At 46.6% G+C, this 24,184-nt stretch overlaps 1 protein-coding gene and 1 long non-coding RNA gene across 2 annotated transcripts in view; both read right to left on the bottom strand.

Annotated features, from left to right (window-relative positions):
- Positions 1 to 9,225: 9,225 nt before the first annotated feature.
- LOC118904389 lies at positions 9,226 to 11,892 on the bottom strand. The gene is made up of 2 exons (XR_005021976.1): positions 11,010 to 11,892; positions 9,226 to 10,349 (listed from the first exon to the last, which is right to left on the bottom strand). It is a non-coding gene; the product is annotated as an uncharacterized LOC118904389 (long non-coding RNA).
- Positions 11,893 to 12,260: 368 nt separating this feature from the next.
- The window catches only part of CMTM7 (CKLF like MARVEL transmembrane domain containing 7), a 42,419-nt gene continuing 30,495 nt past the window's right edge, over positions 12,261 to 24,184 (bottom strand). The window contains exons 2-5 of the mRNA XM_036870433.1: positions 21,574 to 21,747; positions 17,020 to 17,118; positions 14,441 to 14,522; positions 12,261 to 12,855 (exon numbers count right to left, since the gene is read on the bottom strand). Of these exons, the coding sequence (XP_036726328.1) occupies positions 12,842 to 12,855; positions 14,441 to 14,522; positions 17,020 to 17,118; positions 21,574 to 21,747 (369 nt within the window). The 3' untranslated portion in view covers positions 12,261 to 12,841. The remainder of the gene's footprint in view (positions 12,856 to 14,440; positions 14,523 to 17,019; positions 17,119 to 21,573; positions 21,748 to 24,184) is intronic.

Raw genomic sequence — 24,184 nt, 5'->3', positions numbered from 1 at the left:
AGATTCTTTTCCCATATAGGTCATTACAGCATACTGAATAGAGTTCCAGTAGGTCCTTATTAGTTACCTATTTTATATATAGCAGTGTTCCTTTGCCTTTTTTTAAAATATTGAGTATTTTCTTCATTTGAGAGTTCTTGACATATTATAGATATTACCCTTTGTAATATGCCTTGGAAATATCTTCTCATATTCTGTGAATTATATTTTAACTTTGCTTCTGTAGTTACCTCAAGGTCAGAGATGTTCTCCTCTACTTTCTAAAATGTTTAAGGATTTGCATCTTATATTTAGTACTTGCTTGTGCCTTGATTTTTGTGTGTGGTGTGAGTCTCTCATCCCCTCTGATTTATTATTTCAGTGAGTGACTCTGTTTCTCTAATAGACAATATTGCCCCTGTCATTTACCAGGTTTATGTATATGCCTGGGTCTGGTGCTAACTTTCTTGGGCTATTTTTTCCCTTGCTGATACCACGGTCTTGATAAAAATCTTAATATCTGATATGGCAAGTTCTAAATTGTTTTATTCTTGGCACTTTTTTTAATTTTAAAGACTTTTTAGAGAAGTTTTGGGTTTACAATAAAATGAAGAGGAAGATTACAGAGGCACTTTAGTTTTTATTATGAATTCTTAAGATGGATTTGGCAAGTTTCACTAAAAATGAAAAAAGCTTTTTGATTTTTTCTTGGAATTGCGTTGAATTAATAGATTAATTTGTGGAAAAATGATTTATTATTGAACCTCACAGTCATGAACATAGCATCTTCACTGATTTAGGTCCTTTATTGTTTTTCAGTAAAGTTTCATGGTTTTCTTCATAAAAGTCTTGCCCATCTTTTGTCAGATTTATCCTAGATACTTATTTTTGTAGCTACCCAGAATGGGATCTTTTTCTTTTCTTGGCCACGCAATGTGGTTTGTGGGATCTTAGTTCCCTGACCAGGGATTGAACCCGGGCCCTCGGCAGTGAGAGTATGGAATCCTAACCACTGGACCACCATGAAATTCCCCAGAATGGGATCTTTATTTAAAAATTACATATTCTGATTAGAATTGTGGAACAAGGATGGGGTTAATTTTGATTACTTTGTATTCAGCAATGTTGCTGGCATCTTTTCTTCCCTCTAATAGTTTCGATTCCTGTAAGACATCTCACATTCTGGATTTATCTGTTTGTATTCTTGTGTTATTTATCTTGTTCCTCTATTCCTAGTATTTCCTCTAAACAGAAGCAAGCTCTAAAGTCTTGCTTAAATTCAGGTTAGGCTTCTTCTTGTTTTAAGCGTTTCTTGTAGGTGATGTTGTGTACTTCATCAGGCAGTGTGTACCCTGACGTAGTGCCACTCTTAGTGCACACTTAATCAGTGGGTTCAGGTGCTGACAGCCTGACTCCTCCCACTGTAAAGTTTCCCATCACCTTTTTAGCTGAAAAGTTTCATCCATTGACCTTTGTCTAAATCTGTTATTTTAGTAAGGGTTGCAAAATGGTGACTTTATACTGTAATTCCTGCCACTTTTATTAACTAAAATTCTTCAGTAATACTGTTACATTTTTAGCATGCATATTTGATTTTATACAAACGTATAAATTTAATCAGTGTTCCTACCCATCTCCCAAACAAAACTGACCTTAGAATGAATGCCCATCAGTTCTTCCCATCTACTGCATTGTTGTTGCCTAGTTGTTTAAATTTATCTTGTTTTAACATCTCCCTCAAGTTAGCTATTATTGTTGTTTTATGCAACCATTGCTTTTTTAGACTTGATAATATATTTTATTTTTTCCTCACCATTGCCTCTTTACATTCTACTTATTTTTGGATTCCATTTTCTTCTGACTCAAGGGTTAGTTGTCCTTTCAGCAAGAGTGCCCTTATACTTAAAAAATAGCTAAGCTGGATGGTGAATTCTAGATTGACAGTTTTTGGGTTTTTTTTTTAATCTCAATCCTTCAGAGATATTATTCCATTGTCATCCGGGCTCTAAAATTGCAAAATAAAAATCTGCTGTGAGCCTACATTCATAGTAGGTCATCTTTGGTTCTAAGATTTTATCTTTGCATTTGGTATTGAGTTTCACTGGAAGACATCCAGGTGGATTTATTTTCATGTAACTTGCGAGGGATGTGGTATGCTTCCTTAGTCTGAGGATGGACATTCTTCATTTCTAGAAAATTCTCATTTGTTTTCCACTTTGAAATTAGCTCTCCTTATTCTCCCTCTGGATTAGATTCTGCACCAGTCATGCATGGGACCTTCTCATTCCATCCTCTGTAAAGTTTTTTTTTTTTATGAGAAATGTGGTTTTTTTGGCTGCATCAGGTCTTAGTTGCGGCACACGGGCTCTTCGTTGCAGTGTGTGGGCTTCTCTCTCTAGTTGTGGCGTGCAGGTTCCAGAGTGCATGGGCTCTGTAGTTGTGGCACACAGGCTCCACAGCATGTGGGCTCTGTAGTTGCGGCACACAGGCTCTCTAGCTGTGGGGTATGGGCTTAGTTGCCCCGTGGTGTGTGGGATCTTAGTGCCCCAACCAGGGATTGAACCAGCGTCCCCCGCATTGCAAGATGGATTCTTAACCACTGGACCACCAGGGAAGTCCCATCCTCTATAACAATGAACTCTTTAATATTTTCTAACTCTTTATCTCTCTGTGCTACATTCTGGATGGTAGCCTCAAACACTAATTTTTTTCTTAAGCTGTATTTCACTTATTCATTGAATTTTAACTCTAATTTACAGTATAGCAGCTCCACTGAGTTTTTAACTTCATTTACTTTATTTTCTTTCAGATTATTCTACGAAGATCCTACGTTCTTTTGATGCTAATTCTCCTATTTGTTGGATTTACTGAATCTTCCTCACATTGGTTCCACTGTATCCTTTGGAAGTGCAAACTCCAGGTTTCCAATGGCTCAGCCCTTTTTATTTGATCCTCAAGTTCGACTCAACCACCTGTACACTTGGCCTAGCTTCTGAGTACCTTTCCCAGCCACCAGTTACCCCCCTTCCCTCACAGTCAGAATATTTAACATCTACAAAAAGATTGTTCCACCAGAAGCCAGTAGCCAGTTGGAACCTAATCCTGGCTCTGGACAAACCAATGTCAACCCATTGCTTCTGCCTTTGAAATCCTCTCAAGTTAGGGTTTAACCTAAAATCTACATGGGCAACAGAGAAGCCAGATCTTTTTTTTTTTGGCCGCACTGCAAGGCATGTGGGATATTAGTTCCCTGATCAGGGATTGAACCCATGCCCCCTGCAGTGGAAGCCCGGAGCCCTAATCACTGGACCACCAGGGAATTCCCAGAAGCCAGCTCTTAATAAAACCAGCCTCTATGGAGCAGGAGGTATAGCTGGAGACTCTGAAGTTCTAAACCCCGCCTTGGTGCCTTCTGTAACTATCTCCACAAATAATGATGCATACTAAGTAACTCCCAAATTCAGTGACTTAACACTATGTATTTAGCTCATGAGTCTGTGGGTCATAGTTTAGGTTGTGTGGCTTTTCTGTCCTTGGCAGGGCTGACTTGAAGTCTGGGCATAGGCTTGCTGTTGGCTGGAAGCTCATGCTTCTGGGTCATCTCTCTGTCAACAGGGGAAACCAGTCCTCCTCCATGTGCCTCTCACATCCTGCCAGCAGGCTGGCCCAAACATGTTCTCATGGCAGTGGGAGAAGCAAGAGGGACAAGCCCCAAAGGGAAAGTGCTTTTCAGGTCCCTGTTTTATCCTGTTTTAACATCCCACCCATGCCTCTACTTCCTTGAGCACATGCCCTCACAACGAAGGGTGGTAGCTGCCACCCTGATGGGCATCCTCTGATTAAAGACTATTTTCCCTCAAACGTGAATCTATAGGGGAATACGTTCACTGAATGGAATACAGAAATTCTCTACTGATATGGAAAGATATCCAATTTCATATGACACTGTGCCTCTTGGTACAGATATAAGTAAGGCATATTGGGGGGAATCAAGCAGGTTAGAAGTTGAGCGTGTGCAGTTCCCTAAGCTTTCATTAGCCTATAGTTTGTTCGGGACATAAACAGACTACAGGCAGAGAGGGACCCCACCCCACAGTGCTCCCATGTGTATGTACAGAAGGTACAGGGGGCACTCGAGTAATCATTCAACTCTCAAAGAATGGAAGCTCTCTGGAAGAGCGGCCTTATTGGAAAAGGAGACCCTCGAGAGCTCAGGGGCTGGACAATCCCACTCCTGGGCATATATCCAGAGAAAACCATAATTCAAAAGGATGCATGCACCCCTATGTTCATTGCAGCTATTTACAATAGCCAGGACATGGAAGCAACCTAAATGTCCATTGACAGAGGAATGGATAAAGAAGATGTGGTATATACAATGGAATATTACTCAGCCATAAAAAAGAACAAAATAATGCCATTTGCAGTGACATGGATGGACCTAGAGATTGTCATACAAAGTAAAGTAAGTCAGAAAGAGAAAGACGAACATCGTATAATATCACTTATATGTGGAACCTAGAAAAATGGTACAGATGAACTTATTTGCAAAGCAGAAAGAGTCACAGATGTAGAAAACAAACTTATGGTTACCAAGTGGGGAAGGGGAGGTGGGATGAACTGGGAGATTGGGGTTGACATATATACACTACTATGTATAAAATAGATAATAAGAAAATACTGTATAGCACAGGGAACTCAGTGCTCTGTGGTGACCTAAATGGGAAGGAAATCTAAAAAAGAGTGGATATATGTAAATGTGTAACTGATTCACTTTGCTGCACAGCAGAAACTAACACAACATTGTAAAACAACTATACTCCAATAAAAATTTTAAAAAAAAGAAAACAACTCAAGGGCTGCAATCAGTATGTTTTTCCATTGTGCTAACTCAAACCTTTAGAGTCGTCTCTCCAATAAGCTACCAAAATGAGGGAGGAAATGAACCCCCAGGGCCATCCAAATTTGTCTTAATCCACCCCTGGCCCTGGGGCCCTGCAGCTGGGTTAGATGAGGGTGACATAGTCAACATCATGAGAACTAGAAGATTAGGGGAAGGACATTTGAAACTGTTGGTCCATACTTGTAAAAGGGGGAAAAAAAGTTACTCATGTCCCCTTGACCTCCGTGTATTTCTGGGGTCAGACATGTTCACACCTGATCAGTTGAGATCTGTCATCCCCCGTCAGGGATGAGCCACACCATCCTCCTTTCTGGACTCAGGAGTTGCCATTTTCCAATGTAAGTAGACAGTGGGCAGAAGAGGGTGGCCATAGAATACCTGGGACAAAGTGTCCAAGTTTGTCTACATAGATTTGAATGAAATGAAACATCCACCCATTCATCTGTTGAGGTCAAAGCAGGTGCAAAAGTCCTTGAGTACCTAGGAGCTCAGGTAGACAGAGGCGGTAATCACCTTGTGCAAGTTGTAAATAGGTGAAGACAGACCAGCTGGCCCTGTGGAAGTCATCACTGAGGACTCTGTTATAGTTGGCAAATAATACAAGTCTTTGCAGTGAAGAGTTTCTTGCATGATTTCTCACTGGGCATCTCAAGCTTTATGTTGCTTGCTTACCCATGGTGGACTTGAGCACAGCCCACTAGTCTGTGGTAGAGGTGATGGCCACACGTGTTGGCTTTTTCCATGTATGTTTGTCTCAACACTTTTCTCTAGATGTGGTTGCTTCATCTAAACATACATATAATGTAAATATTGAGTCTGTAATTATTTACGTTTACACGGGGGATGCACCCAATATATGGTATGTCTTTACAAGTCCAGTCCTGGGCGGCCCAAAGACCTGACCATTACAGCTAGGCCGTTAGCGACAGCCCATGAGCTTATATACAGATATTGTTCATTAAATCCTGGGGGGGTGCACTCTGGCTAGAAGTCCCACCTTAAGTTCAGCTCATCACAAGGGACGTCCATTGCTGCGGGCCATCGGCCGTTTGCTCTCACTGAAAGGCTCTAGCATCATAGAGGACCTGCTCACCTTGGAGGCGGGTGGGCTCCTTCATCACTGATTCTTGTCAGCTGGCCTTCATGAAACCAGAAGCCCAGTAGGGAAGACACCTGTTTGTGAAGTTAGTTAAAGCCTTAGGGGCTGGCCTTAATTGGAAGATCCATGATATTTTCATGATAGAACTTTCCCACCTATGGAATTTAGTTCAGACTTGCAGGATGTCAAGTTGGAGGCTGTTTTGATTAGAGCTCAGTCATTCTCACAGTCACTTCTCAGCGGCAGGAGAAAGTTCTCAAGTTCAAAAGCTCAGAGGCCCAGAGGAACTGGAGGAGTGGTCATTGCCAAAGGCCCCCTTCAGCTGTGCGGTTGGTCACAGACACATGTACTTCCTCTAGGTGTGAAGAAGACAGAGGTGCTAGGGTAAGGCGTCTTTCATTGCTGCCCAAATGGCTTCCAAGATTATTGGTTATTTGGGGCCCTCATTCAAAGGTGGCCACACATCTGATGACTTGGGGTGGAGGCTGTGGGAATATTTCCAGGTTTGGGATGTACTACTGTCTCCAACAGCCAATATGCAAAGTGGCTAGTTTGGGGGTGGGGCCCCTTTTTTGGTAAGCGGTAGCTACGACAAAGTTTGTCCTTAACTGATTGTGAAATGTCTCTTTGGCTGTGACGCAGCTCCCAAGATGGTTAGTTGGAAGGCAGGTCACGTGGATTTTGTCCTCATTGAGGGGCCCATCTGTCTTTCATCAGCTGTGCTTGGCTGATGCAGCAAAGCAGTTTTCTCTGTGGAGCCATTACAGAGATGCCTGCATACCCACCAACAGTTCACATGATACCAGGTGTGTCCAAACCACTGATGCTCTCTCACTGGAGAATTCAGGGCAATAAGTGTGTTGTGTGCTGTGCCAGGTAAAGGCAAACTCATTCCACCCGTCCCTCACCCCCCCACGCCCCCATTTACAAAATAAAGTGTTAGCAGTACCCCAGGCTGCAAACTAAGAGCCAGGTATGACGGCAGCAGCACCTCCATCCACTTTGGAGACGTCGGGCACTGTGGAAATGAAAGTGGCCACCTTCTTATTTAAGCGCCCAGAGTCCACAGTAAAGCTCCCAGCTTCCATCGGCCAGACAGCGGGGTGCAACCTCCAAGGAAGCTTGGAAGCTATGCGTAGCACCCCTGGCCATCCAAAACCTTGGGTGAAAAGACCTTGTACCTTTTCTTCTCCCAGGAAGAGGCACTGTTTCAAACGCTCGGCAAGCTTTATGGGGAAACCCTGTTGGCGGCTCTGCCTCTGACCCCTTACATGAGCCACCAACAGTGGATGCAATGAACGGATCCTGTGAGCAGGTTTTTACAAAAGAGCAGCAAGCACAGTCCAGACCAAAACCAACCAAACAAAACCCCACAAAACTACAGGCAGTATCTATAATAGAGTTTAGGAATATGTAGGGCTTCCCCCTGGGTGGGGGTGAATCCCGCCACCCGATCCTATACCTGAGTCTTGTCCCTGCTTGTCTCATGGCTGTAGTTTATCCGGTCTGAGTGGTATCAGCTCACGCTGAGTAGTTCTTTGCTGCACAGGAGCCGTGGACTCACTCCAGGTTTCTGCCTCTGCTGGTCCGCTCCGCCCGCCCCTTTAAGGCTGTCAATCACCTGACTTGGCTTTTAGTCGTAAAATAGATGCATCTGTGCAGGAGTTTTCCTGGGCTGCCTTCTTCCTGGCATTCAGTGGCCTCATTAGCCAGGGTTTTTATTTGGTAGGTGACTCACCTCTCGTTCAAACGACTTGATCATCTGAGAATCTTAGTGGCTTTCTGTCCACCCACTTCTTGGGGTCCCTGGCCGTTCACTGCCCCCTTGAGGCCGTGTATTTTCTTTCCTTGGATGAGTCAGATGCTCAGAGCTCTGGCCAATGGGGCCGCCAATCTCCACTATTGTCTTCTGAGGCTGCCCCTGAATAAGGCTGTTGGTGCAGCCGCCGCATATTGTCGGCTTGTACCCACAGATCCAGATGAACCATCTACGTGGGCAGTGAAGCCGGGAAGGAGAGAGAACCAGCCAGTACGAGGATGCGCTGCCGAGTAGACCACCCTGTGTTAGCATTTGCATGGTCCCACGGGACTGTCCTTGGAGACACTGTATAAAACCTGCCTCAGGACAGTCTGTCCCGGGAGAGAAGGAGGACGAATGTATCCACTGACTCCTATGTCCCATTAGCTAGCATCACCCCACGGGGCAGGAACTCCTGAACCTGCGGGCTGGACACCCCTGGCGGCGACCACGGGAAAGCTCTGGTGTGACAGTCAAGAGCTGTCAGTGAAGCGTGCAGCCCAGCTCCGTGGTTGCGCTGGAGTGAAACTGGTCACAGCCCTTGCAAGGCAGGCACACGGTGCCGGCTGGATTAAGAGATGGGGGGGCCAAGAGGATGTCCAGTGCTGCCTAAAATGCGGTGTCTGTTACAGCAACACAGCGAAAGGATGACATACAGCGTGGGGTTTAATAAATAACTGCCATACTTCGCTGCACTTTTTAGGCAATACATCGAGCGACGGTAGAATTATGTAATAAGAAAAGCAAAGGTGTGGTGAATGGTAGATTCGGAAGAGGACCGGGGGTGGGGGTGGGGGATGGGAAGCGTGTAGTTACAGTTAAATGGAGGCTGCGGTCGCAAACCAGAGAATTATGATTCATCTGAGCGCCTGAAGTCCAAATAAAACGTGCAAGTTGCGCTTCTGTTCCCGAACCCTGGAGTCGGACGAACCGGGCTCCCCGCGGCCACCAAAAGGCGGCGCTGTGGGCGCGGGCGGCCACCTGCGGGGCCCGGTGAGTTTCCCGTAGAAAGGCAGGCCGAGCCCCCGGGGAGCCGCGGCGGCGCCGGGCAGCGCTCCTAGGGCTGGGGACCCGGCTCCCGCTCCCCGGGGAGGGCCCCGCCCCCGCCCCCGCCCCCGCCCCCGCCCCCGCCCAGCGGTCGGGAGGAAGCAGCTGACTTCCTGCGTCCCCCCCCCACCCCCCGACCGCCCCCGCGCCCACCCGCCCCAGCACCGCCGCCGGGGGCGGGGTAGCAAACCTGGGGCCGCCGCAGGCCGCAGCCAGCCCCACGCAAGTTTTGTTTGGCCTAAAAATCCAGATTTCCACTTCTCTCAGTCACTTGGGGAATGAGGGTTTCTTTTTCCTTTTTTTTTTTTTACAGTTTTGGTCAGATCAATAGAGTGCCCATTTTCCTGGCTGCTATCACTCTTCAGAACTGAGCCCTGCGCAACGCTTCATACCATAGCATTTCCTCTTTTGCACAACTTTATATATTAATCATGGTCTTTTTTTTTGGCATAATTACTTATCTATACAGAAAATTACAGTAAATCCTCAACAAGCCACCAGTGGCCTCAGTCTCCTTACAAGGTCCAGAGGCACCAGGTGTTCTCACCGCGGTCTCCTGAGGAAGTTTCTCCTGGTTTCCTGCCCCCTTCAACCTGGGCCGGTCGCTGTGTCCATTTGTCTGGTGCCCCGTGGGCAGCCTGGCAGCTCCCTTCAGGGCAGGGGGTGCCTGACTTTTTATCTTTTTTAAAGCAGAGAAATCCCTTTTCTCAATCTAAATCCCCCATGAAATTCCATTATATAAAACAGGAAATATAGTATTCATATAAATTACTCATTTACATTTATAACATTGACTTCTTATGAAGTGAGTCTAGAAGAGTAATGGGACTAATTTGAAAAGCGCACGATTTGGAGGAAGGAGCTAACTGGGGCTGTAGCCTCATCTTCCATTCATTCCGCTGCTTGGTCCTGGTGGCAGGAGTTGGAGGAAGCCTGGCTCGCCCAGGACGTCGTGGAAGGTTCTCAGCCGCTCACCTCCCACTCCTGGCGTCTCCCTGGACCAGCCCAGGTGCAAGGCCAGCCTTCCCCGAGGGCTGCATGAGGCCAGGGAGCCTGTGCTGGAGCAGGGCCGGCCCAGGGGTTCCCACCGTTCAGTGCTTGCCACTGATAACAGAAGAGTGTGCGTTTTAAGATGTTAACATATATTTTGCACATAAAATCGACATCTGTGAGCTCCTCGGAGCACCTGTGAGAGTTCACAGGCTGCAGTTCAGAAACCACTACAGTGGGGAAAAGATGGCGCTGAGAAGGGGCCCAAAGGTCTGCGGTGTTTCCATGGCAACAGAAGTTAGCTATCCTTGCTAAGGAAGAGGCCTGGGAGGTGGTGGCACAGGGAGTGGGACAGCTCTGGGTCACCTGAGCGTCCTGGCTGGAGGCCCAGGCTGAGGGCCAAGCAGGTCACCATGTCTGGAAGAGAAGCCGCCAGGCCCGCTGCAGCACAAGGGCTGTGTCAGGCCAGGGCCTCCGTCAAGAACACACTTGTTTCCTTCTCTGGGCCTCCTGCAGACACCAGGGCCACCTGCCTGTGGAGGAAGCCAGCTAGCACAGGCTGGCTCTGGCCCCGCCCTGCCTGCCCACCCAGAGGACCTGGGTGGGGTGGTCACAGGCCAGACCTGGACTCAAATCCCAGCTCTAGCCCTAACCTCTCTTCCCCTCGGCTTTCTCCTTGGATCTCCCTACTCCACGGCCCGACCTTCAGGATAGATGTGCTTCCTAGCAGGGCCCTCAGAGAAAGAGGCAGTGCTATGGCTGCACGCCACCTCCTGCAGAGAGCAGCACAGCTAAGCTGTTTTCCAGAGCCTCTCTGAGCAGCAGTCTTTCTTGTGGGCGGTGAGAAAACACCTGTGCAGAGGCCTGCCAGACAAAGGGCCCCAGCCCACTGTCCAGCCCTCCTCCCCAGGTCTCTGCTGGCCAGGAGCTGCCCGCTCGTGGGAGATGATGTGGGCAGACCCACTCTGGTCTCATCTCCCAGTGTCCCTAGTGCCACAGGTGCCAACGCCCTATCCTGGGCCTGTGGTGGCCACAGTGAGCCAAGGCTGGCTCTTGGTCCTTGGGGCAGGTACCTGACTCCCATCCTCCCCCCACGGGTCCAGTCTTCCCTCCTCTCACACCTTGGCTTGGTCCTGCCTGGCTGGGTCTGTGCAGTGGGTCACCTCCCCGTGCTGGGACAGAGTTTGGCTTACGCGTGGGCACTCCCCCTGGGTGAGCAGCCCCAGAGAGCACCTGGTGTAGAGAAGACACCCACATCCTGCAGCCTGTATCCTTTAGACCTGCGACGCTTAGCTGTTAGAACACGGCGCTGGCCTCTGCTGGGCTGTGGTGCCTGCTGTGGGGTGTGCGTAATTGGACCTCTGCCTTCCTCCATTTCCCAAGTAGCTTTGCAGCTACTTAGGTGCCTTAGACAGAAGGTCCTGCATTGCTTTAAAAAAAGAAAAAATTGTGGTAAAATATACATAACATAAAAGTTAACCGTTTTAACAAATTTTAGTTATACAGTGCAGTGGCATTAATTACATTTAGATTATTGCGCAGCCATCACCACCGTCCATCTCCAGAATGTTTTTTTTTTTTTTGGCTTCTCGCCATGTGGGATCTTAGTTCCCTGACCAGGGATCAAACCCGTATCCCCTGCAGTGGAAGCACGGAGTCCTAACCACTGGACCACCATGGAAGTCCCAACCAGAATGTTTTCATCTTCCCAAATGGAAACTGTACGCATTAAACACTCACACCATGGCCCCTCCCTCCAGACCCTGGCAACCACCATTTTACTTCCTGTCTCTCTGAATTTTGCCTACGCTATGCACCTCATGTAACTAAAATCAAACAGTATTTGTCCTTTTGTGTCTGGCTTATTTCACTTAACATAATATCTTTAAGGTTCATCCATGGTGTAGCATGTGTCAGAATTGCCCTCTTTTTAAAGGCTGCCTGTGTTGCTTTTGAGTCTTGTGTAAACAGTACTGGCTTCCACCCTTTACATCAATTTACTTTGAAAATACACAAGGGCTTCCCTGGTGGCGCAGTGGTTAAGAATCCGCGTGCCAATGCAGGTGACACGGGTTTGAGCCCTGGTCCGGGAAGATCCCACATGCCACGGAGCAAAGCCCGTGTGCCACAACTACTGAAGCCCGCGCGCCTAGAGCCCGTGCTCCGCAACAAGAGAAGCCACCACAATGATAAGCCTGCGCACCGCATGGAAGAGGAGCCCCTGCTCTCTGCAACTAGAGGAAGCCCGCGCCCAGCAACAAAGACCCAACGCAGCCAAAATTAAATAAATAATTTATAAAAAAGAAAGAAAATACTCAAATCTTGAGAGGCCAGGACCATCTGCATCCTCTGCTCCTCTTACCGCCGGTGGGGCACACAAACCCAGTGGGCCCCCAGGTAGCGCTCACTTCACAGCCTTCTTCTAACTTAATAAGAAATCCTTCTGCAATTGGCCAAGTCAACATTTTATTTAAAAACATACAAACACGTACACAATGGTAACAAAAGGAAAGGAACCGAGATCTCCTATTTGGGGACAGGCTGACTGCATGGTGCTCCCATAAGCCTCACTTTAAGAAAGAGGGTACCTTCAAGACCAGATTTCCAAGCGAGATAAATTAGGAGGTGGCTGTGTTTTCACAAGAGGATTTTAGGCAGCGCCCCTCCCCGAGGGCTGGGGAGAGGGGAAGGGTTCGGCAGGAATATTCAAAAACCACCCCCTTCACCTTAACGGGGGGAGGGGGGCATCAGTCCCTGAGGCGGTCCTAAAGAAGGAGGGAGAGATCATATTTCCCTGGAGGCTGCTTTTCTTTCCCGGACGGGGAGGAATATTCTCTGAGGAAGTGAAGAAGGCTGGCGTGAGAGGCTGGACCCGCTCAGGAGCCGGAGGAAGGGCCCCTCCCGCACCGACCGGCCCGGGGACCCAGACCCCGGTCTCTCCTGCGGCCGCCGGCTCAAGCCCCTCCATCCGCGTGGGTCACACGTCCTGCAGCGCCTCCTACAGGGCTGGCGGGCTGTTAGGGTATCAGACGGCGGCATCTGGGGAAGGAAGCGGAAGAGTTGGCAGAGCTCGGCCAGCAGGGCTGCCCAACGGCTGCGCATGCGCCGCCCCCCCCCCCCCCCCCGGCCGCACCACCGCCCGTGGGAATGATGATTCCCCTCCCTGCTCCTCCCCACCCCAGCCAGGCCTCTTCCTCAGAGGTACTGTAACTTCTTCAGCTGTTTCTTTTGGCTCTTCCTCCGTAATTTTACCTAGTATATGTATACTTACATTTATAGATTACTTTTAGACATTACCTATTAACTTTTTCGCATTTTTTTATCATTCATTTTTTCTTAAAACAGTTTCACAGACATATAATTCATATACCATACAGTTCACCCATTTAAAGTGTGCAATTCCGCCGCTTGCACTATATTCACAGAACTGTGCAGCTACCCCAATTTTAGAGCATTCTCATCGCCTCCAAAAGCAGCACCACAGGCATGCGCAGTCACCCCTGTATCCCTTCCCCCAGCCCTAAGCAACCACTACCCTACTCTGTGGATTTGTCTATTTTGGACATTTTTCCTAAATGGAATCCTACAATATGTGGTCCTTGGTGACTGGCTCCTTTCACCTAGCCTTCTGTTAGCTTTTTGCCACTGGGACCATTAAGACTGAAGCGCTGCTGTGGCAACCTCTCTGCTGGGCAAGGTAAGGTGCTTCGATATTTTTAATGTATTTTTAAAAAACAAAGAAAAAGAAGAAAGAAAGGAAGTGCTGGATCAAAGAAAGAAGTAAATTAACCGAAATAGCTGGTTTGACTTTCAGCAATTCTATTTCTAGGAATTTATTCTAAAGATAAAAAATATTAAGTGTGTGTATAGGGATATATTTATAAGGATATTCATTACAGCACTGTTTAGTAGGAAAGAATTTTCTTTTAAAAAATAAAAAAACAAACATAAAGTCCCCAAATAGGAGACAAGTAAACTACGGCACCGACACGCAGTGGAGCCAGTGCAACACCGTGGAGCCATGAAGGATGCCAGAGAAGGACACCTAATGATGTGGGGAAAGTGCCTGATAGGGGGTTAGGTAGAAGCAGAAGAGAAGGTTACAAAATAATACATGAACTCTGATCCTTTAATAAATGCACATGTGCAGGGACTTCCCTGGCGGTCCAGTGGTTAAGACTCCGTGCTTCCACTGCAGGGGGCATGGTTTCGCTCCCTGGTCAGGGAACTCAGATCCTGCAAGCTGCACGGGGCAGCCAAACAAACAAAACAAGCACATCTCTATATATATACTCAGAGAGGAAATGCAGGAGGGATAGACACCCAGCAGGTGCTATTTCTGGGTAGTGTGATAATGGTTTTTATTTTTTAAAATTTCTTTTTCTTATTTCGATTTTCTAAATGTACTACATTTTATTTTTGTCATTAGGAAACTCATTTAAAGAAAACGCTAGGCCATCAGAGACGCAGATGTGAGGGTGCCCCTGGGCGCTGTGGAGACAAGACGGAGCAGAGGGTCCTCTGCAGCAGGGTGGTTCCCTACTGCCGAGCTCCAGAGCCTGTGTCCTCCCGTTCCTGAGCAGAGGGAACCTTCTCGGTCATCTGTTTTCAGGCCAGAACTCACCTGTTGACTGGGTCACGCACGAGATCTTGTAGGACAGCCACACGCTCGCCAGGCAGAGGAAGGTGGCCAGGAAACCGAAGATCTGCACGGGAGAAAGGGGGCAGGAAGAGCCCAGGCCAAGGGCAGTCACGCGGCAGCCCTTTCTGCTGCTCATCCCTGGGCCTGTTTCCTATACCAGCTGTGGCTGGGAGGGAGCTCAGGGACTCAAGTGACCCGGCCACCCGTCCTCGCTCAGGTGTGGAGGTGACGCCCGGGCCCGCAGCTGGGACACAGTCAGGCCTCCGGTCGCCACCCCTCACCTCTTCTCTAGGCAACTACCTGCCCACGCTCGGGTTTATGTTTACAACCGAGCTGGGGCCAAGCCACCGGACTTTAATTATCCTGGGCTAATAAGACAGAAAAAGGAGGAATAGTACATTTTAACTTGGGTTTTTAACACATTAACATTCAAATGGATTTTCTTGGTGTGGTAGCATCATCTGCACTTCATCCGTAAAGGCTTTCTGTCTGTCTGGCTTTACAGCTGTGTCGGAGCCAGAAGCTGAGGCCCCAATACCTAGTCTTAGGTTTGCATGTATTTAAGTAACGTTAGGCTGAAATAAGTTCAGGCAGCGCTCCTTTCCTTTCTGTGCTCAGCTGTGAGCACCTAGCCCAGAGCAGCCGCCTCGTTTGTGATAAGGAAAGGGCCTCACGGTGGCTCATTAAATGATGGAGCAAGAAGCAGGCAGGGACTCAGGTGTCTTTGCCTGGAACTTGGAAGCCTGTAGCCTCTCCTGACTTGTCAACACTGGCAGCGGCAGCAGCTAACACTGACTGAGCACTTACTTCGTACCACGCAGTGTTCTAAGCCCTTTAAAGGAACCCGCACAGCTCTGCCAGGTGGGCGCGGCTGTTACCTCTCCCCGCTCATTTTTCAGCTCAAGAAACCAGGGACAGGAGGTCAACTCTTCAGCCCGGGAACGTGGAGCCAGCAAGGGCCAGACCAGAGATCTGAGCCCAGAGTCCACCTCTGCTTGCCTGTTGCCCAGGTGCCCTCGGGCCCTCCAAGTGCACGGCTGGGAGCTCCCTGAGGTCCAGAAGGAACGGCCCAGGAGCAGCCAGACCAAGCGCAGGATTATCCAACCTAGCTGCTGGTTTCCACACGTGGCTGCCCGGCACCGCGCCCCGACCCCGTCCACTGCTGTGGCTCCTTTTGTACCAATTGTCTGCACCACATAATCGGCCTATTAGAGCCTGGCCTGGCCTCTCATTGTCTGTTCTGCACAATTAGCACATTATACACCATCCCAGTCTCCAACTGTCCACACTGCATAACTGAACAGTTTATTATAGGGCTACACAATGCTCTTCTGGATGACAGTGCCTTGTGTGCTAATCGTTTCATGTGCCCTGGCCTCCTAAGCTAGATCACCACTTTCTCATTAGCAGGGACCATGTCTTTTCATTTCTTCTGGCCCCTCGCCTGGCCCATGCTTGGTCCTAGGCACAGAGATCGTGTATGACAAATGGGGTTTATTGGGATTCCAGGGCTAACATTGTAATGTGCCACCTCAATCAGGAAACCCAGTGGGAATCTCCCCACATGGTCCTGAAACACAGCGGGCGCCAAGCTCTTCTGTGCCCCCTCTGCCAGCCTGCCTGCAGCTGGGCAGGGGGCAACCATCCCTCTTCTTGGAAACTGCCTGGGGAGGGGGGGAAGGTGCTTAAGGGGCACGAGTGCTCGGGGGTTTGGCTGCCCCGCCGCGGTGACCTTCTGCCCCACGCAGACTCCACCCCTCCGTGGAATTCCAGGCACTCACCCACTCTTGGCCCAAAGTCAAGAGAATTTTGGTACCGTGTGGAAGTGAGTGACTATCACACAGAGAGCTTTTCTTAAAACTCATTTGAAAAGTGAGGCAAATCAGTTCTGGCCTACAGACTTCCAAACTGTAAACAATTAGCTAAATCAGAAATCAGATGACAGGAATCTATAGATCTTTTTAAAATAATGTATATACACATATGTGTATCTGTGTGATAAATATATATAGCTCCCATAGCACTATGTTTTGTCCACTTCCATGCTACTTCTATTCAGGTTAGCAGATGGGTCAATTTTCACCTCTGAAAAGTATAGGAGTGTTATTTCCTGGCCTGAATACTGTTAAAAGTCAGGAATGGCAAAGCTAGGACTCATGGCAGATTATCACTAGCTGATCACAATAATGTTCCCCTGGGCTGGAAAGAGGCCTCAGAACCTTTCCCTGAACGGGGCTGAGACAGCCATGAGCAAATGACCAGAGTGAACATGAGAATTAAAACCTACTTGCCCCCTGATTTAAGTAGTGGCTGTAAGAGAAAGAGGCCTGGGCCGCTGGGGCCATTTGAGTTTGTAACAGCCCTGCCCATCCACCTTCTGACACCCTCCACCGTGGGCCCAAGTTTAAGGCTCTTTGGAGACCACTGCTGGTGGATCAAGGTCCGGACTGATTCTGAGAAAGAAAGGCCCCAGAGAACAACCCCTTTGCTGCCCTGAGAGGAAGAAAATGAGCATTCGGAACAGGAATTCATTCCTGCCGCTTCCCGGAGAATGTCCTCACCGCTCCAGCCACCAGTCGGCTCTGGCTGTAACTCTTGGAAGCTGCCACGATGGACGCGATTAGGAGGAGCAGGGTACCGATTAAATAGTGCAGGAGTTCCTGGGGGCAAAAACAAAGCAGAGCAGTGGGTAGGGAGCTCCACTCCTGGTTCTCAGAGGCACCTGGGCGTCAGGAGAGATGCATGGAGGGGAGGGAGTGACACTTCCTCTTCTCTCTGTAACATCCCGGCAGGAGCAGCGAAGCTCACAGGCAACGAGAAAGGAAGGCCAGCCAGGATGAGGCCACACAAGAGAGAAAAGACGCCAGGCAGGCAGGAAGAGAGGCGACAAAGAGAAAGGATGCTTCTCGGGTGAGGAGAGATGTCCCCTTAGGACCACTCCACTCCTGAGGTCAATCTGTCCATGGTACCTTGACCTCCGGCCAAAGCTACTAACAAGCAAATGAGCTGCTTGCAACTCCAAGGATGGAGAGTTTAAATGAAGCTCCAGCTCTGAGAAGCAAAGCCCCTTAAAAAGATGTATGCCTTCGCTTCTGCTTCAGAGAAAGTTCTGGGCTAGCAATGTGCTGGTTTTGGTGGCTGCCTGGAGGGTCTCCCCATTCTGTGAACAAAAGTCCTCCCAGTTCTGTCCTCATTTTGTCTTCTCTCTTCTCTTCTGTTGGAAGTGTGCCCTCAGGCCAGACTGCCGAGGGGTCTGCAGGAAGGGCTGACTCCGCCTTTGCTTCCCTTGGGTCCACAGGGGCACCCATTTCCGCCCCATTCACTCTCCGTGATAAAATGGGGTCTTTGCAGGCCCTGGATGAGGCGGGGCGCCTCTGTCATTCGACAACAAGGGAATGGTTCGCCTCATCCTTTCCCCTCCCCACAAACGCCAGATCAGAGGAGAACTGGGGCTTACGGCCATTGACAGTGGGGTGTGCTCCAGAGAGGAATTTATAGCTGTCAAGGCCTATATTAAAAATGAAGAAAGGTTTCAAATTAATAACCTAACCTTTACCTTAAGACACTGGAAAAAGGAAAGCAAACTAAACCTAAAGCAAGAAGAAAGAAGGAAATAAAGATTGGAGCAGAAATGAATGATACAGAGAATGGAAGAAAAACAGAGGAAATCAATGAAATCAACAGCTGGTTCGTTGAAAAGATCAACAAAATAGAGAAACCTTTAGCTAGACTGATCAAGAAAAAAGAAAGAAAACATTCAAATGACCAGAATCAGAAATGAAAGACAGATGGGAATTCCCTGGTGGTCCAGTGGTTAGGACTCGGTGCTTTCACTGCTGGGGCCTGGGTTCAATCCCTGGTCTTGAAACTAAGATCCCACAAGCCAAGAGGTGCGGCCAAAAATAAATAAATAAATAAAAGTGGGGACATCACTACTGGTGTTACAGAGTTAAAAAGGATTTTAAAAGAATACTATGATCAATCATATGCCAATAAGTTAGATAACTTAGATGAGATATTCCTAGAAAGACATGCTACCGAAAATGACTCAAGTAGGAATAATCTGAATAAAATTTATAATAAGTAGAATCTGAATTAACAATAAAAACACTACCCACAAGAAAAGCTCAGGACCAGGTGGCTTCACTGCAGAATTCTACCAAACATTTAGAGAAGGATCAATACCAACTCTTCCCAAACTCTTCTAAAGAACACAAGAGGAGGGAACACTTCCCAGATCATTCCATGAGGCCAGTATTACCCTGATAACAAAACCAAAGACATCACAAGAAAACTAAAGGCCAATAATATATCTTATGAATACAAACGCAAAAATCCTAGCAAACCAAATCCAGCTACACATAAACTGAATCATACACCACAGCCAATCAGAATTTATCCCAGGAATGCAAAGTTAGTTCCACATGTGAAAATCAATGTAATACGCCATATTAATAGAATCCTGGGGGGAAAACCTACATGACTATCTCAACAGACAAAGAAAAAGCATTTGACAGATTCTAACACCCTTTCATGATGGAAACACTCAACAAAGTAGGACTAGAAGGTAACATCTTCTATTTGATAAACCTCCTACAAAACCCCCACCTAACATCATATTTAATGATAAAAGATGAGTGCTTTCCTCCTAAAATCAGCAACAAGATAATGATATCTGCTCTTGCCACTTCAATGCAACATTCAACTAATTTCTTGCAATGAGCCAAGAAAACGAAGCAAAAAGCATCTAGATTGGAAAGGAATGTAAAACTGTCTCTATTCACAGATGGTATGCTCTTATAGATAGAAAATCCTAAGGAATCCACTAACAATCTATTAGATCTAATAAATGATTTCAACAGGATTGAGGGTACAAGATCAATATACAGAAATCAATTGTATTTCTATCCACTTGTGATGAACACTCCAAAAATGAAATTAATAATTACATTTGAAATAGTATCAAAAAGGATAAGATACTTAGGAAAACACTAAACAAAAATAGTATAAAACTCATACTCTGAAAACTACAAAACACTGTTGAAAGAAATTTTAAAAGATCTAAATAAATGGGAAAACCTCCCATGTTCATGGATCATGACTTAATATTGTTAAAATGGTAATACTCTCCAAACTTATCTAGATTCAATGCAATTCGTATTAGAATCCCAGCTGACTTCTTTGTAGAAACTGAAAAGCTGATTCTAAAGTTCATATGAAATGGCAAAAATCCAAAACAATCCTGAAAAAAAAGGACAAATGGGAAGACTCACACTTCCTAATTTCAAAACTTACTGCAAATCCATAGTGACCAAGGTAGTATAGTAAGATCAGTGCAACAGAGTTGCGAGTCCAGAAATAAATCCATGCATTTATGGCCAACTAATTTTCAACAAGCTGCCAAGACCACTCAATGGGAGAAAGAATAGCCTTCCCAACAGATAACTGGGACAACAGGATATTCACATGCAAAAGAATGAACCTGAATCCTTGCTTCATACTATATGCAAAAATTAACTCAAAATGGATCAAACACCCTAAATGTAAGAGCTAAAAGTATGAAAGGCTTAAAAGAAAACACAGAGGTGAATCTTCATGATCTTGAATTGGCAATGGCTTTTTAATATTATATCAAAACCATAATCAAGAGAAAAATATAAATTAGATTTCATCAAAATAAAAACCTTCTCCTTTAACAGATACTATCAAGAAAGTAAAAAAAAAAAAAAAGAAAAAATTATGGGAGAAAATATCTGATAAAGGACATTTAACTAGAATATACAAAGAACTCTTACAACTCAAAAAAACAACCTAATCAAAAAATTGGCAAAGGATGTGAAAAGACATTTCTCTAAAGAAAATATACAAATGGCCAAAAAGCACATGAAAAGATGACTAACATCGTTAGTCATCAGAGAAATGCAAATCAAAACCACAAGCTGTAACTTCACACTCACTAGAATTAATAAAATCTCGAAGTTGGAAATTAACAAGTGTTGACAAGGATGTGGAAAAATTAGAACCTTTATATACCACTGCTAGGAATGTAAAGTGGTATGTCCACTTTGGAAAACAGTCTGGCAGTTCCTCAAACAATTAAACATAGTTACCATGTGACCCAGCAGTTCCACTCTTAGGTATATCCCCAAGCAAAATGAAAATATGTCCACACACAAAGTTTATACACAAAATGTTCATAGCAGCATGATTCATAATTGCCAAAAGGTAGAAATTCATAATTGCCACATGTCCATCAATGATGAATGAATAAACAAAATGTGGTATATCCTTCCCATGGAATATTAGCTATAAAAAGAAATGAAGTACTGATATATGCTACAACATAGATAAACCATGAAAACACTCTACTAAATGAAAGAAGCTAGTCACAGAAGACCAAATATATGAGTCCATTTATATGAAATGTCCAGAATAGGAAAAGTTACAGAGGCAGGAAGCCAATTAGTAGTTGCTCAGGGCTGGAGGTGAATGAGGAATAGGAGGTAACAGCTAAAGGGTACAGGGTTTCTTTTTGAGGTGATGAAAACATTCTAAAAATGACTGAGGTAATGGTTACACAAGTCTGGGAACACACTAAAATCCATTGAATTGTACACTTCAATGGGTAATTGTATGACATGTGAATTATATATCAATAAAGCTGTTTTTAAAAAGAATATAGTGGGAAGAAAAAATCCTAGCAACTTCTGACATGTTTCCTCAGACTCTGCCAGTCGACTTTAGCTGACAAATCTTATCAATACTCACACAGTGTAAATACCCATCACCCCTGTCAGCTTCTTCCTTCCATGTTCCTCCTCCGAGTCACACACACACACAGCCCATTTTCTGTCACTTGAGAAAACAAGCACTGAGGTGAGAGGCACAGCCTTCTTGTAGCTGGAAGGTGAGTTTTAGAAACCAGTGGTGAGTTTTAGAAACCAGTGGGACATGAGGCATAGACGTCCACCTAACAGTGGGAAATTCAGAGCTGAAGCAGCCAAGGATGGTGCAGGAAGGCAGGGTAGGCAGACAGGAAGGACTCCGTCAGGTCTCAGTGCCCAGCCAGCATTCTGACTCGTGCAGGCCGAGAGCAGGCCCGGCCACTCCCTTACCGACAGGGGCCAGCTGATACAGGTGAGCACGCGGTACAGGCGGAAGAGGTGGACCAGGTAAAAGGCGAGAATCATGATCAAGTTGCAAACGGTGACCACTTCAAAGTAGCTGTAGGCACTGTAGCTGGTCCACAGAGAGCTCCTCACGCAGATGAAGGCGATCAGCAGCGAGATCTGGGACGTGAACACAGAGACATCAGAGAAATGCCCACCCAAGATGGGCACCCAGGGAACGAACAACAAAACAACAGAAACACAAACAACCACAGGGAACTGAGGAGCTGCCACAATCCAGGTTACCCCACCACAAATTGGCTGGAACAGTGCAATTTCCCACAGTACAAGCTTTTGAAACACAAGCCATTGTGAATGCTGAGGACGGCAGGGAGTGGTCTGTTCTCTCTGTTCTCTGAGGTCCATGTGCCAGCAGGATGCATCCTCAGGGAGAGGGCAGGAATTCTGGAAATACCCAGGCAGGACCACCTCCCTTATTTGCTGGACCTCCACGGAGTCAGCGTGATATTGAACCCCAGGTTTCCATGTTAGGCTGAACTGAAGGAAGTTGCCAGTATTTGACTGTTTTTGAGCCACCAAAACATCAGTTCATACGTATAACCTACCAGCTGGCAGACAGTAAGTTACTGTCAACGAAAAATCAAATAACCAGCAAGCTAAGAAGAAAGAAAAGAGCATTTTATTCGAGCCACCCTGAGGACTATAACCTGGGAAACAGATTATCAGAAGCTCTGAGAACTGCTCCATTGATCAGGAGTTAGAAATGCAGTTTTATATATACATATATATTTTTTATAAATTTATTTATTTATTTTTGGCTGCGTTGGGTCTTTGTTGCTGCCCACGGGCTTTCTCTAGTTGCAGCGAGCGGGGGCTACTCTTCGTTGCAGTGCGTGGGCTTCTCACTGCGGTGGCTTCTCTTGTTGTGGAGCATGGGCTCTAGGTGCACAGGCTCAGTAGTTGTGGCACATGGGCTCTAGAGTGCAGGCTCAGTAGTTGTGGCGCACGGGCTTAGTTACTCCACAGCATGTGGGATCTTCCCGGACCAGGGCTCGAACCCGTGTCCCCTGCAATGGCAGGCGGATTCTTAACCACTGCGCCACCAGGAAAGTCCCGCAGTTTTATATATTTTTGAGACAAAGAAATTATGTATCATATTGACAGGTTAGCATTGTGTACACAGTTCCTCAAGTGTTTTGTTTTTTTTTTTCAATTATGCATGTAGAGACAAACATTTTAGTCAATGCAACCCCTTATAGGAGATGAAAAAGAAATATATTAATCATAGAATTACAATGCTGGCATGTGAAGAAAGGGGCCAGCTTTTTCTCAAACGTTGATCTCATCCTCCTGCTTTGAGGAGGTCTGGTTAATGTGTAATGCAGATGCACACTGCCCATGGGGTAAGGCCTACCACAAAGGGGGCATGTCATTTGTTGTTGCTGTTCTGTTTGTTTTTTTCTGTTTGTTTGTCCTGCCATAGAAAATTTACGATTTTCCTCACCGTTACCACTTACTGATGCTTGATGTACATGATCTCCTTGAGACTCCCCACAACTCTACCAGGTCAACAAGATCATCCCCATGCTCATAAGGGGAAACGGAGGCACACAAGCCACCATACTTAGCTTAAGGCTACGTCCACTGTAGGCTGCGGAGGCACGATTTGAACCTTAGTCTGTCTGATTCCAGGGACCCTGTTCCTCCATGTCAGATGCAGCTTTGCCTTCCAAAAACTGTGAGCCCTCACCACAAACGACCTGAGGAAGGTGGATGTGCCACCAGATGTGTGGGAATCCTGACTACAAGGTGGTACTTGCTCCCCCCCGGGCCTGCGGTGAGAGCTTGCTAAGTATATTGTAACATGAATGAATGAGTGCGCAGAATCAATAAACTAATGACCTAGTAATGAATGAACAGATCAGGTCAATTATTAGCAACATAAGAATACCATGGAAGGGCAGACTGGAAGAGGGGAGAGAAGATTCTGAGTTTCTGGGAAGGCCACTCACAGAGAACAAAGTCTTGTTCACCCCACACAGGGGATAAACCAATAACACACAGGTGTTAAACGTATGTAAAGTCTCAGGATCTATTTTAAAAGTACAACTAATTTAGGACAAAGCTTAAATATTTCACACTGCCTCTTTCCTACAGAACAGTGATTCTCCAAGAGGGTGTGTGTGTGATTTCGTGTCCTATGGGACGTTTGGCAATGTCTGGAGACGTTCCTGGTTGTCACAGTTGCAGGGGGGGTGCTACCCACCCTCCACAATGCACAGGACAGGCCCCGTAATACAGAACTATCTGGCCTCAAGTGCAGCCTTCAAACTACTGCCCTACTGTGGAGAAACCCCGCTGTAGAAAATGTGAGTCTACAATGAGAATTAGATCACGAAATGGATCTAATGCTGGTTAAAGTGGCTAACGCTAAGAACTCTATTTTCCAAAGCCCCTCATTGCTAGCATTCTACCAAGGTCCTCGGGTACAGGGACACCAGCTAGCAAAGAACACTCAGCTTGAGCCTAAAGTGGGCATGAAGAGTGTTCTGCTTAACAGATCAAAGCAGAAGAGTGTGGCCCTGACACACAGGGA

The sequence above is a fragment of the Balaenoptera musculus genome, chromosome 11, assembly GCF_009873245.2.
Source record: "Balaenoptera musculus isolate JJ_BM4_2016_0621 chromosome 11, mBalMus1.pri.v3, whole genome shotgun sequence".
Classification (NCBI taxonomy): Eukaryota; Metazoa; Chordata; class Mammalia; order Artiodactyla; family Balaenopteridae; genus Balaenoptera; species Balaenoptera musculus.
Note: the sequence above shows the minus strand (reverse complement) of the source record. Positions and strands in the feature narration are given on the sequence as shown.